We start from the raw sequence: 15,528 nt of genomic DNA on the forward strand, positions 1-15,528 counted from the left end.
CGTGTGAGCGCTTTATCCACCCTAGGGGGTGTTTCCCAACGTGCCCTATCCTCTGGCGGGAAGGGGTATGATGCCAATAACTTTTTAGGAATTATCAGTTTTTTATCGGGAGAAACCCACGCTTCATCACACACTTCATTTAATTCCTCAGAAGCAGGAAAAACTACAGGTAGTTTTTTCTCACCAAACATAATACCCTTTTTAGTGGTACTTGTACTATCAGAAATGTGTAAAACATTTTTCATTGCCTCAATCATGTAACGTGTGGCCCTACTGGAAGTCACATTCGTCTCTTCATCGTCGACACTGGAGTCAGTATCCGTGTCGGCGTCTGTATCTGCCATCTGAGGTAGCGGGCGTTTTAGAGCCCCTGATGGTCTTTGAGACGCCTGGACAGGCACAAGCTGAGTAGCCGGCTGTCTCATGTCATCAACCGTCTTTTGTAAAGAGCTAACACTTTCACGTAATTCCTTCCATAAGCCCATCCACTCAGGTGTCGACTCCCTAGGGGGTGACATCTCCATTACAGGCAATTGCTCCGCCTCCACATCATTTTCCTCCTCATACATGTCGACACAGTCGTACCGACACACAGCACACACACAGGGAATGCTCTGATAGAGGACAGGACCCCACTAGCCCTTTGGGGAGACAGAGGGAGAGTATGCCAGCACACACCAGAGCGCTATATATATGTTGGGATAACACTATACAGAGTGTTTTTCCCCTTATAGCTGCTGTTTATATTATACTGCGCCTAATTAGTGCCCCCCCCTCTTGTTTTACCCTTTTCTGTAGTGCAGGACTGCAGGGGAGAGTCAGGGAGACGTCCTTCCAGCGGAGCTGTGAGGGAAAATGGCGCCAGTGTGCGGAGGAGATAGGCTCCGCCCCCTTCTCGGCTGACTTTTCTCCCGCTTTTTTCAGGAATCTGGCAGGGGTTAATATACATCCATATAGCCCTGGGGGTTATATGTGAAGTATTTTAGCCAGCCAAGGTGTTTATATTGCTGCTCAGGGCGCCCCCCCCCCCCCAGCGCCCTGCACCCATCAGTGACCGGAGCGTGTGGTGTGCATGAGGAGCAATGGCGCACAGCTGCAGTGCTGTGCGCTACCTTGGTGAGGACTGATGTCTTCTGCCGCCGATTTTCCGGACTTCTTCTTGCTTCTGGCTCTGTAAGGGGGCCGGCGGCGCGGCTCTGGGACCGGACTCCGAGGCTGGGCCTGTGTTCGGTCCCTCTGGAGCTAATGGTGTCCAGTAGCCTAAGAAGCCCAAGCTGGCTGCAAGCAGGCAGGTTCGCTTCTTCTCCCCTTAGTCCCTCGATGCAGTGAGCCTGTTGCCAGCAGGTCTCACTGAAAATAAAAAACCTAAAACTAACTTTTCCTAAGAAGCTCAGGAGAGCCCCCTAGATTGTACCCAGCTCGGTCGGGCACAAAAATCTAACTGAGGCTTGGAGAAGGGTCATAGGGGGAGGAGCCAGTGCACACCAGGTAGTCCTAAAGCTTTTCTTTTGTGCCCAGTCTCCTGCGGAGCCGCTATCCCCCATGGTCCTTACGGAGTTCCCAGCATCCACTAGGACGTCAGAGAAATATATCAAATATGGCTTTGTGTGTGGATTCTATTATAATCATACAGTAAGCTCGGAAGTAAGACAGTTAGTTACTTCAGCAATAGATGTTCTTATAAAGCACCACCATAATACTGCTTGCCACGTGGTGATATGAATCAAAAAAAGAAATAGGAAAATGAAACGGGCGAACAAGGTATCAGAAAATAATAGAAACATTTTATTCACATACCAAACATATACGCATTCAGAAGTGTCCCAAGCATACGCGCATGGATAACGGAATGACCGGCCATGGGCCGCCAACCGCCCCCAGAACTGAAAATGCTAACCTGAAAACAATAGGGGCCTATGTAACCATTAGACACATTGGACACTCAGTACACGCCCTCAGCGTTAGAATTTATGTAACATATAGTACCGGAGACTCAGGTACGTCGACGTGTTCCCCCAAAAACTAAAATACTTTTTGGTTCAGCTTTTCTGGCCAGGTAAACAAATTTCTCATGTGCTGCCGTTTCGTTAACTAGAGAAATCCAAAACTGCAATCGCGGAGCTTCCCTGGCCAGCCAAAGTCGAGCAATGCAAACCTTAGCCAGTGCACAGAAATTCAATACATAACGTCGGCTAGGGAGGTCCAGAGTCTCCTCCTCCACAGCCAACAAAACACAAACTGCAGGTGTAAAAAACAGGTGAGGGGACGCCAGTTGCTACCAAGGCATCAATAACACCATTCCAGAATAGTGCAGCCAAGGGACATAACCAGACCATGTGCCAAAAATCAGCTTCCAAATTACCACATTTAGGGCATTTTGTATCTTGTCTACCTCAAATATGAAACTACCTGATCAGAGTCATACATACTTAATCTTATTACATTTGATGATAGTACAACACAAATGTAACCACAAGGGAAGCAGCCATTTTGTGAGCTGAACCAAAATTCACTGAGACATGAGTCACTGTATAGTACATCTGCTATAATATTTGGTTAAACTTACAAAATGGAAGCCTCCACTATACACTTCTATATGAGCAAAATGGTTAGAAACAATTAACATATTCCAGCAATTTGTTGTCTTACTTTTGTATTTGGCAAACCAAACCCAAACAGTAAAGGGGGGTACACACCTAGAGATGTGTGCTGAGCGATATATCACAGACCGCTCAGGCTCAATCTAGCACCGGCGATAGCGATGCGCGGCCCTATCACTGTGGGTCATACACACGAGAGATCCTTGCTTAACTTCTAAGCAATCTAGTCAGATTGCTTAGATTTTAAGCACGGATCTCTCTGTGTGTACACCTCTTAAGGGTTGAATTTAATTAACCTCTATGCAGTGCCTGGGGCTATTCAAATAAATCATGATAAGCCCACAGGATGCACTTACCGCAGATTTCTGTAACCCTCCACCTGTGGCTCCAACAGAAATCTGCAGTACCTATAAGTAGGGCTTTCTTCCCTTATCGCAAATGCATTAACTCATAGCTACCTGTACTATCCACCCACGTTAGCTGCAGATTTACCACACAAGGGAATGGAATGGAGTAACCCCAGATATAAAAAGTCCCGACTGCAACCCTTTTCCTCAACCGGCTAAATTAATCGCGCGCTGTTTCCAGGGCCAATGGTACCACGAACAATGCAAAGAGACTGGGTAGTGCACATGGTTTATAGGAGCTCCTACAACATAATGTTACTCATTTTGGGGCATATTGGGTCCTAGACCTGAAAATCATAATTTTTTTTATCTCTGCTAATCAGGGCAATGAGAAATTAAGATTTGCCAGGATGCAATAAAATACACTCTCAGGGACGCGGGCTCCATTTCTGGGGAGAATTTCTATGTGTTCCTATGGGGGCTGCTTCTGATGGTGGAAATGGAGGCACCGTGGTAGGTAGCGGAGATACAGTATCTGCTGTGGCCCCTCTTCCTTACATCTTGGGGATACTGATTATTTGCTGATATCCCACTCGAAAATGGTTGTTTCCAGAGGATATCGCGCAAATATTAAATGAAAAATAGGACCTTTAATGTTTTTTGGTTTTCCACCAGTACCCCCACACTAAGGGAGGTATCCTATTAGCCCCAATGCCGCTGCTGCTGATCAAAATGGCTGGACAGCGCAATGAGTAACTGATGGTCATTATCGTGGTATCCAATTAGAGGCCGTTTTCATTGGCTGAAATTGGACACGTGATTGCACGAAAATACAGGGAACGGGGATAAATTCCCAATCCCTTGTGGTTTCGTACCTCCGGCGGCCCCTTATCGCGGATTATGCTTCGGGTGCCTGATGCCCCTCCCTTCCCCCCAAAAAAAATAAACAAAACAAAAAACAGACCATATAGTATGTAAAAGTAGGGTGTCTTTTTGGACCATTTGCAGGTAAGTAGCCTGTGATCCATTTACCTTTTCCACTGCTGCATAACGGCTGGCAAGCTGCTTCCGTAGGTCTGCTATGTGGTGGTCAAACTTTTTCATGTCTTTTTTGAAGTTTTCTCTGAAATTAAGTAGCGGTTTCTCCACCTCGCTTTGTAACTATATGCGGAAGGGAAAACATTTAAGGATTATCTATACAGCATTAATGTTCATCTATAAAAGATTAATTCTCTTACTAATTTTTATAGAGATATATGGGCAGCACAGATGGCGCAATGGTTAGCATTACTGTTTCACATCACTGAGGTCAGGGGTTACTGTGGAAAAGTGTAAGTTTTCTGCAGTGGTGCCCCTGATTAGTGTTAGAATCACTATTACTGCATGGGGAGAGCGATTCATGGAAGGACACTCTGCTTTCCATTTTGCTTTGCAAAAAGAATTGCCATCTAAGGATGGCGTAAGGCGGCTAGTTGGGGAAGAAAAGCAGTCAAAACTGTGGTCTTCCTGCCTCCTCTCCATCACTTACCCCTTTCAGTATACTGCGGCCAATCACATACAATCACAAGTATCAGTGTAGTAGTGTAGTGTCAGTGAGCACTCTAGTACACTATTATAACAAGCAGCTACAAAAGAAATGTAATCAGTTGATTTTGTATGTTTGCAACATAATGGATAGGGTAGTATCCTATTAGCCCCGATACAATTTCAGACAGTAAAAACGGCTGGATATCCCGATTATTGACCGATGGTCATTATCACAATATCCAATTTGAAGCTGTTTTTGTCAGCCAAAATTGGACCCGCTATCACACAAAAACACATGAAAACAGAGCCAGCATCGGGGGACAATAGGATAGCCCTTGGCGATCCTAATAGCCGTAGTAAAGTACCGCTGCTAATAGGATACCGCCCTTAGTCCCAACATTAATAACCAAGTGCCATTCATAATAGCCATGATATCAGTACAGTATTTAAACTGTATATCTAATATGGCTATTAGAGCAATAATCCCCTAATATCCATACTGGCCCACTCCCCAACTCGTTCTGTCCCCACTGCTTCATCCCTGATGATCCATTGCTCTGCCAGTGTTACTGCCAGTGCATGCTTAGTCAGCTCATATGTGCGGAGAACACAATATCTCACCATACTTCTGTCCGGCATTGTGGAGGGGACTGCTTTTTGGACTGTTACGCTGGACAGGTAAATATTTGTGAATTACTATTGAAATCCACCATATATGGCATCAATTTGAACACTTGCAACAGTGACTTCTACATGAATAGACCCCTGATAACCCAGCATGAATTACCTTTGAGGAAAATTTAAGATGAACCTCAGCCTCATCTGCAAGACTTTTCTTTACTTGTGCCCACGATTCTCCCAGAGTTCTGGAAAATACCAAGTTGTACTCAATTTAGTAATGTATATATTTTATATTTCAATAAAAATGTAAATTACTTATTGTGTCACATCAATAATATAATTTATTTAGTATTTGTTACTGTAGATGTCACATTTAGCTGAAAACAGAATTTAAAGACCTCTATATATCTTATCTTTTTCGCTCGTAAAACGCAGATTTGTTGTGTAGTAAAACTTAAATACATAGAAAACGGCAAGATTATGGACTGAATATTTTATTAATTTCAATAAAGTACATCCATAAGAACAGTGACAATATATGTGGTGTACATAAAACATAGACCAACAATCAGACATTAGACTTAAATCAGCTAAAAGTAAGTAGCGTTTGTGACACACTGTGTGATATCCAGTGTCGGACTGGGGAATGAAGGGCCCACCGGGGGAATGCTGTTGTAGGGGCCCATGTTTAACGGTGTGGACAGCCACCACAGAGGTTTGGCTAACCCAGGCATTCCCAACCACGGTCCTCAAGGCACACCAACAGTGCAGGTTTTAGTGATATCCAGGCTGCAGCACAGATGGTTAAATCAAAATAAATGAGCTACTAATTAAGTCACCTGTGCTGAAGCCTGGATATCACTAAAACATGCACTGTTGGTGTGCCTTGAGGACCGTGGTTGGGAATGCCTGGGCTAACCATTACAGAGTGCATGTTCTGTACCCCTTGGTAAATATATAATAAACCATGTTCTTATGAAGTGCGGTAGTGGGGCCTACCGGTGGTTTCCCCTGTGGGCCAGTCCAACTCTGGTGATATCTGCCAACCTGCAGCCAGCTGGACAACACTACATTCGGTAATATAAGCACACATACGTGTACCCCCAATTCTGAAACATTTGTACGTTCCCCAGTGCCGTAACTAGGTGTGTGCAGAAGGGGCATTGCCCACAGCGCACACCTAGTTAGAGCGCACATTCCCCTTGCGATCCCGCGCCCTCTCTTGGCCCCTGTGTAGGTGACTGAGAGACCATGGGGAAGTGACCCGCTCTGAAGCCGCTGCCTCCGGGTTGTCCGCTGCTGCCGGAGAAAGAGCCGCTTCCGCTGGGGGGGGGGGAGAGCCGCTGCTTCCGCGGGGGGGAGGGGGGGGAGCCGCTGCTTCCGCCGGGGGGGGGGGGGGGAGGTTACTGCCACCTGGAGAGAGCCGTTGCCTCCAGGTAAGCCGCTTCCGCTGGGAGGAGAGCCGCTGCCTCTGGGGGAAGATCCACTGCCACCAGGAGAGAAGCGCTGCTTCGGGGGAGGAGCTGCTGCCGCCGGGAGTCGCTGCTGCGGGGGGAGAGCCACTTGCACCGTGTGATAGAGCTCAGCCACTGCTAGCGGGCAGAGTTATGTCCTACCCTAGCTTACAGATGTGATTGAAAATAAAAAGTGGTCGCTGTCTGCCATAATGTGTAATAAGGGGACGCTGTCTGCCGTAATGTGTAAAAAGGGGGACGCTGTCTGCCGTAATGTGTAAAAAGGGGGACGCTGTCTGCCGTAATGTGTAAAAAGGGGACGCTGTCTGCCGTAATGTGTAATAAGGGGACGCTGTCTACCGTAATGTGTAATAAGGGGACGCTGTCTGCCTTAATGTGTAAGAAGGGGACACTGTCTGCCGTAATGTGTAAGAAGGGGATGCTGTCTGCCGTAATGTGTAAGAAGGGGATGCTGTCTGCCATAATGTGTAGGAAGGGGACGCTGTCTGCCGTAATGTGTAAAAAGGGGACGCTGTCTGCCGTAATGTGTAAAAAGGGGTCGCTGTCTGCCGTAATGTGTAAAAAGGGGACGCTGTCTGCCGTAATGTGTAAAAAGGGGATGCTGTCTGCCGTAATGTGTAAAAAGGGGACGCTGTCTGCCGTAATGTGTAAAAAGGGGACGCTGTCTGCCGTAATGTGTAAAAAAGGGGAATCTGTCCGCCATAATGTGTAAAAGGGTCTCTACCTGGTGTAGTGGCGCTACTGTGCGGCGTAATTTGAATAATGGAGACTACTGTGCACCGTTATATGAATTGGTATTATTTTGTGGCCACACCCCTTCCCCATGAAGCCACGCCTCTATATTTTTTGCGCACGCCTACGGCACGCACTGCCCCTGTTTTGCATTGGGGGGGCGCCGATGCCATTTCTTGCACACAGCGCTAAAATGTCTAGTTACGGCACTGACGTTCCCTACAAAATACAATCAAAAAGAGCACTGCACCTTCCAAGCCTGACAGTCATGATGGCAGCAACCAGGTATCTTGTGGCACAGCGGTTGAAAACCACTGACTTATACACTGGGACAGGACTCAGGAGGACTTTCTGTGAGTGTCTCTCTCTAGACCCGGGTCCACTTATTAGATAACAGGTTACACAATACCCAGACACCCAGGCAGAGAGGAGGAGAAGCTGGGATTCCTGGGTCACTTACAGCTCTCTCTCCTCCCATCCTATCCCTCCTTTGGTCAGGAAGCTCCGTCTGTAGCTCATGAAACCTGTGTCTCTGTCTGCACTGCATATTATCCTGCTCGCATTCTGGCTGCCTGGCTCTGCTGCTGCACAAAATGGAGAGCTAACAATGTCTTTGTGCTCCAGCCAGTGGGGGTACACAGGGGGGCCCGGGGTACAGTATCCCCTGCACACCCCATCCTTGCTTCTGGCTAGCATCCTGTAGTGCTCCCAAGAGTGTCAAGGCAGCACAACTCGGTGCTTGTCGGCCCTGCCCCCTATGTGCAACATCATGTGCTTAGGTGCGGAGACGGCATAGGGAGCAAAGACCCTGTTACAGCACTGATATCCTGTAACCAGCCACATAATAAAAATGCTTGCACAGTATATATCAGGAGATTAGTGTCGATCTTGTGGAAGGCAGTGAGTGACCTGTCCATTCATATAAATAGACTATTGAGGACAAAGCAGTGTATGTCAGGGGCAGTGCCATGATGTGAGGAAAGCTGAGCCCTACAGAAAACCACAGACAGAGCCAGTGGAGGGAGCAGCTTTCTCCAATCTGTCATAATGATGTGGGAAGACTGTGGAACAAACCACTTCTATATGAAACACTCATATAGCTTGCCAAAATGTAATCATTACTGACCAAATGCATAGAACTACTGCTTTGTATACTATGCAATTCTTATGCCTGCTGTAGTAATACTGTGCAAAAGTTTTAAGCAGGTGAAGAAAAAATGCTGCAAAGTAGAATGTTTTGGAAAAAGTTGGTTGATTTTTATCAATACATAAAATGCAATGTGAATGAACAGAATATAAATCTAAATCAAATCAATATTGATTTGATTTAGATTTCCCTTCTGTATATTCACTTTGCATTTTATTAATTGGTAAAGATAAACTATTAACATTTTTATTTTTGAAAGCATTCTTCTTACTTTGCAGGATATTTTCCACACCTGCCTAAAACATTTGCACTCAACATGTATATAGTGCTTACAATCTGGAATCCCTACCACATGCACACAGTACACACGCATATACACTACACATACATACACACTTGGGACCAATTTTATTTATAGCCTACCAGTACATTTTTGGACTGTGGGAGGAAACTAGATTTTCCATGATGGAAATGGAACCCAAGACCTCAGTACTGTGAGGAAGTAATGGAAGCTTAATTTGGACTCTGACGGTTCAACACACATGCCAGCATTCCACGCACATGCAGGGCCGTAACTACGTGTGTGCCAAGGGGGCTTGGCACACAGCGCAGTTGCCCTGGGGGCGCACGGCCAGCGGCATGTAATGAGTCAAATTGACTCATTACATGCCGCCTCTGAACTGCGCCGTGCGCCGCGCTGGAGGAGAGAAGACAGGAGCGCCGGGCAGCGGAGGAGGAGGGAGGGGGAGCAGAGAGCCGCAGCAGCGCTATTTGATTGGTAGTAAGCGCTGCTGCAGCATCCCCCTCTCCTTCTGTATTGGCTGCCTGGCGCTGCTGTGGATGCATCCCAGCATCCACAGCAGCGCCAGGCAGTCAATACAGAAGGAGAGGGGGATGCTGCAGCAGCGCTTACTACCAATCAAATAGCGCTGCTGCGGCTCTCTGCTCCCCCTCCCTCCTCCTCCTTCTCAACTGACTTCACACGACTGCACCGAGAGGGAGCTGCACGAGGAGCCTGTCAGCGGGGAGAAGGTAAGTATGTCTCTCTCTCTCTCTCTCTCCTGCAATGTGTAAAAAGGGGTCCCATCTGCTGCAATGTGTAAAAAGGGGTCCCGTCTGCCGCAATGTGTAAAAAGTGGTCCTGGCTGCCGCAATGTGTAAAAAGGGGGACTGGCTGCCGTAATGTGTAAAAAGGGGTCCTGGCTGCCGCAATGTGTAAAAAGGGGGACTGGCTGCCGCAATGTGTAAAAAGGGGGACTGGCTGCCGCAATGTGTAAAAAGGGGGACTGGCTGCCGCAATGTGTAAAAAGGGGGATGCTGTCTGCTGTAATGTATAAAAGGGGCTCTACCTGGTGTAGTGGCGCTACTGTGCAGCGTAATTTGAATAATGGAGACTACTGTGCACCGTAGTATGAATTGCTATTATTTTGTTGCCACGCCCCTTCCCGTGAAGCCACGCCCCTATATATTTTTCGCGCGCCTATCTTGTACGGGGGGGGGGGGGGGGCGCCAATGTCAGTTCTTGCACACAGCGCTAAAATGCCTAGTTACGGCACTGCGCACATGTCCCTAGGCCTGCTAACACTGCATTGCAGTTGGACCAAGTGACAAAATACAGAGATTGGCAGCAATTTATAAAGGGCGTATTCCCCACACTAGTACCCTAAACCACTTAATGGGACTGGACACAATTTTGAAGAATTTTTTACTGTATTTTTAATGCTATCTTTTTTGTGTTAAAATACAGTATTATTTCATAGCAAAACACAGTAAAGATTCATACACAATACAGGGTTTACATAGAACATAGCAGTAATTTTTTCCTCATACAATCTCATTTACAAAGTGTTTAGAGGGGGTAATTCCCAAGAGTCACGCTCATTTTCCTCTGATCTCCTGTTCCACTGAAAGGAATTATTTCTAGTATTTAACAAAAGGATCATGTATGAAAACAGCAGGATATTATTGACACAGCACAGTAATAAAGGCAGCTGCAATCCGCAGTGAGACCACTAGGGGAGCTGTGTGTTAACATTTACACTTTATGTTTCAACGTTCTCTGACAGAGTGACTGGTTTCACCATGTAATAAATACAGATTACTACTACTACTACAGTGGAAAGAGACATGATATGTAGCTGCTTCATTAAATCACAATACTGTGCCGTCACGGATGTGAATTTCCTTATTACAGACTGCAATAAGATGTGCATATGAAGATCAGAGCAAAACATGTCACTGGCATGCACTTGCATATTCATCACAGCTCTCTAGGGTGAAGAAGCCGAAAGGGGGTGAAAGTAGTAAAGACAGACCAATGCTTGTTTTCACTGTAGGCCTCTCCAAGTATAACTGGTGATGGCCTTTCTAATTCAAAACATGGTAAAGCTGATTTAACAAGAATCTTGGCAGTGCATATATGCCGCCACAATCTTCCTTTCGCTCTCGCCATATCAGCAAGATAACAGTAGGAAATAATGAATGCATTAAGGCTAACTGGGCAAGTAGAAAGGGGATGTAGTTATGTGACGGTCACATAACCTCCTTCTGGCATCCCAAACACTGACAAGACAAGACAGTTGGCATGCCAACTAGAAGGGACTATTCCCACGCCACCCGCAAGGGGCATCTTTGCGCTCGCCTTCCACCCCTTCTTCCCCCCCAGGATTCTGCGTCCGCGATCCTGCCTGCCCGTTAACGCGCCCCCAACCCGTGGACAGATTATTTTTAACGCTGCCAGTCAGTATCGCTTGCCGGTTATTCTGCTGCTTGAGTAAATTGCGGTGATAAACACAGACAGAAAATCTTTGTTATCGATGCATTGCAGTAAATAGGCCCAAGAGTTGAATATATCCCCACTTCGTACTGGCTTTCTTATAACTTCACAGACATGCATAAATCGGGTGAAAGTGCAAGGAATTTCTCAGGAGACTTTGAAAACACTTAAATAGATCGTTCTTCTAACTGGTCTTCATACTAAAAATGTCAAGCGCTTAAAACCCCATCATCACCTGCTGCTTTTCTATCATACTGCAAACTCTGGCTGTGTCAATCCATTATGGGTGTAAAGAAAAATAGAAAATGTGCAACAGTAGAGTCATATTCAGCTGTTTGTGTGTCAACCTCAATATATCGCTTAAAAAGGGAAAATAATCACTTGCAAATACATTTCCTGATGTTTGGTTCCTGAAATAGTCACAATAATTGATAGTTACTACTACTACTAATTTTATTTATGTAGCACTTTTCGCTCAGTAGGACTCAAAGTGCTTGTAGTGGGTACGTTTCAGATGGCCATACGAGACTGGAGTGCTTCAAAGTAAGTAAGCTTTTATTCTAGCAAAAGAAAGGCAGAGCTAGTGCAATGACTTCATACGGGTGTAGTATGGCTGACCGGCGGTCAGGAGACCGCCGGTCAGCATACAGACGCCGGGATCCCGGCGGGGAGGGGCGAGTGCAGCAAGCCCCTTGCGGGCTCGCTGCACTCGCCACGCTGCGGGCTCGGTGGCGACCTGCGGTTGCCACGGGTTCTATTCCCACTGTATGGGTGTCGTGGACACCCACGAGTGGAAATAGTCCCTGTTGGTCGGCATGCCGACCATCAGGATTAGTGAGGGGTGGGGATGCTGGAGGAGGTCATGTGACTGTCGGTCTCCCGACCGCCGGTCACATGAATACCACCCCTTCATACACAGGATTATCAATAGTCATTTAGGAACACAAAGTATAGCTGTCATAGAACAGAATTCACAGTAGCATTCAAGTCAGAGGGTGGGATGCATCAAGCATCACATTGGTTGGATCCCTCTCAGCGCGGAAGCCCATTGGCTTCTTCTGGAAAACGCCATCTGAAGATGGAGTTGCCCACCGCATCCAAGCCCCGTAATCTATCACATTATGGGCCTTGGTGCATATGCGGTATTTATGTATTTTTCTGCTTGCTGCATCTCGCCCAGGATCTGTTGTATCCACCAGAGAGAGAGGTGACAAAGGTGCACTCTCTCCCATCTCTCACACTGACTGTGATAATCAGGTTTTTATACCTTAGCTCCCTTTTAATCAAGGAAAGGTTCTGGATAACCAGGGGTAAAACTGAGCTGGAACGGGGATGAACTGCGTTCCGTCAGTTCCACTTGGAGACGGAATGCAGTTCCGCCTCCTCCGGCTCACCTCACCCGATGTGTGCCGGCGCCGCACCTCTCTAGGACCACTTTAAGCACTGTGGTTAACATTCTATAAATTACCTATTCCACTTTTGTGAATTCATTTGTGGCATCAAGATTGGGAAAACCTATTCAAAATGTTTTGCTCATGTCTACTGGCCTATTAAAAAAGCAGTAAACTCACGTTTAGTCGTCTCAATGTAAAGCTTATAGCCTATACATCACAGACTTCCACATGGCAAGGTTGTAATTACCCATTTTAAAGGTTGTATCCGTTTCTATGTTGAAATGCTGGTCATATTGTAGCAGAGAGCAAAATTACTGTCTTCCTAACTCAGTCAGGTTCTTATGGTTATGTGTATTAAGGTGGGGAAGGAGGGGGGTGGCGGGGTACCTGCAAGTGAATCTTTTTTTTTTTTTTTTAATTCAATACGTTTTTATTGAGTTTTATAACGTTTTACAACTTAACAATAAAGGGAAGAGAAAAAAAACAAAACAGCAGACAACCATCCTCAAACATAAAAAAAGACATATTTGAACAATTATGTGTAGATTCTTTCTAAGATCCAGAATCATCATAACACTGGTGACAGAGCATCATAGTATCTATCCAGAAAGACTACAACATATTATTATAGAATTCACAAGAAGAAAAGAGAGGAGGGAAAAAAAAATGGTAAGGAAAATCGTAAACATCAAAAGAGGTAATAACCCATTACTGGAGTGCTGGGAAACATAGGTAGATATGCAGTCGTCCAGAGGACACAAATACCGATAATACATGGTCCATAGAGGAATACAGTATACCACACATCACAACACATACAGATACATAGGGACGAATAAAGATAAATTAATATGACATGGCTGGCCACGTGCTGCTGACCACACAAAGAGTACACAATCACCCCAAGCAGTACGTGTCTAAATGACACTAGGGCCTAACATTATCGAGTCGTGAAATAGTGAGAATTCACCCATCGTCCCCAGACAGTAAGATACTTTTTCTCCGCATTCCTGGCTAAAAATACACACTTCTCATGCGCAACAGTTTCATTAACCAAAGAGATCCAGGACTTCAGGATCAGGGCATCACTAGCCAGCCAGAGTCTGGCTATGCATACCTTGGCTAACGCACATAAATTTATAACATATCGCCTGATGGGCAGATCCAGAATGTCCTCATCTATAGCCAATAGTACACACGTTGTAGGCGTGAGAACAGGAGAGGGGATACCAGTCCTAACTACAGCTTGCATGACCCCCTTCCAAAATACTGTAACCATGGGACATATCCAAAGCATATGCCAAAAGTCTGCCCCCATAGTGCCACACTTAGGGGATTTTGAGCTATGGGATCCTCCAATGTGCGACAGTTTCAGCGGAGTCATATATACTCTATGCAATATAAATAGTTGTATTTGCTGATAACGTATGGTGGAAGTAGAGAACCGGGGGGGCCCCAGAGCACTCTCCCACACATCATCTGATAAGGGGCCCAAATCTGATTCCCACTTAGTCTTAAGAGATGCAAGGGGTTCCATATTATGTGTCTGAAGTATACGGCTATATATATTAGAAACTAAGTGTCCCCGTCCCAACGTTTGTAATAGTAATTTAACCGGAGAGTCAGCAAAGGTTGGAGGGTTGTTAGGGAATTGAGCAGCAATAGCATGTCTCCATTGAAGGAAGCGAAAGAAGAACACTGAGGGGACATTATATTCCTGCTGAAGTTGCTGAAAGGATTTAAACACCTCACCAGTATATGGATGTCCCAAAAAAAATATTCCCCATTTCCCCCACACCTCCTGTACTTGAAGCTGAGAGAGTTCGGGTAGACCGTACCTATTGTCTAGTGGGGTATCAGGATCAACGCCCTGCCCGTGCAGCAGAGAATGTGCCAACTTCCAGATAATAATAGCCTGCTTTACAAGTGGCACTGTGGACATTCTGACACTCCCACAGAGAAGCAGTCGTAGTGGAGTACCGCCTGGATACTCCTGCAATATCAGTTGCGAGTGTAGGGCAGAGTTATCAAGACCATTAACCCAGTCCCAAAGATGTGCTAATTGTGCCGCATAATAATAAAATCTAAAATTGGGAAGAGCTGATCCACCCAAAACCTTCGTCCTGGTCAGAGTATCAAGTTTTAATTGCGCCCTTTTGCTAGCCCATATCAATGAGCAAACCATCTATCTGTTTTAAAAAAAATTGAGGGATATATACAGGGGACTGCTGCAAAACATACAGGAGTTTGGGTTGAAAGACCATTTTTACCATATTAACCCTGCCCGTGATAGTTAAGGGTAATTTCCCCCAGATCCGTACTCTGTCACGAAGATAAGCTATTTGTGGCGTGATATTGAGGGAGGAAAATTTACGAGGATCATTGGACACCCAAATACCCAGGTATTTGAATTTATCCACCCACTGTAGCGGGAGAGCAACTAGAGGAAAAGTAGGGATCCCACCCTGAAGCGGAATGATGGAGGATTTGGCCCAATTAATCAGAAGCTCAGAGTAGCGCCCAAACACATTGATAATATCTAATATTCTGGGCATAGACTCAGCATAGTTATCCACAAATAATAAAATATGATCAGCATACAAAGCTATTCTGTCCTCCCTGGTGCCCACCCTGAGGCCAAAAATCCCACCATTCGCCCGTAGAAGGCATGCGAGTGGTTCAATAGCAAATGGGGTAGGGGACAATAGGCATCCCTGACGTGTGCCCCTAGACAATGGGAAGGATTGTGACACAAAGCCATTCACCGCCACTCTGGTCGAAGGGGAGAAATACTTCAATCTAACATATTTAATAAAATTAGGACCTATACCGAACCTGCGCATCGTCTCCCATAAGTAATCACACTCCACGGAATCAAAGGCCTTAGCGGCATCCAATGAAACAACAAT

At 45.9% G+C, this 15,528-nt stretch overlaps 1 protein-coding gene across 5 annotated transcripts in view; it reads right to left on the bottom strand.

Annotated features, from left to right (window-relative positions):
• The window catches only part of GAS7 (growth arrest specific 7), a 675,298-nt gene that overhangs the window by 20,556 nt on the left and 639,214 nt on the right, over positions 1-15,528 (bottom strand). For all 5 annotated transcript variants that reach the window (XM_063960779.1, XM_063960781.1, XM_063960778.1 and 2 more), the window contains 2 exons: positions 5,262-5,340; positions 3,980-4,108 (listed from right to left, as the gene is read on the bottom strand). In XM_063960779.1, coding sequence (XP_063816849.1) covers positions 3,980-4,108; positions 5,262-5,340 — 208 coding nt within the window. The remainder of the gene's footprint in view (positions 1-3,979; positions 4,109-5,261; positions 5,341-15,528) is intronic.

This window comes from Pseudophryne corroboree, chromosome 3, assembly GCF_028390025.1.
Source record: "Pseudophryne corroboree isolate aPseCor3 chromosome 3, aPseCor3.hap2, whole genome shotgun sequence".
Taxonomy (NCBI): domain Eukaryota; kingdom Metazoa; phylum Chordata; class Amphibia; order Anura; family Myobatrachidae; genus Pseudophryne; species Pseudophryne corroboree.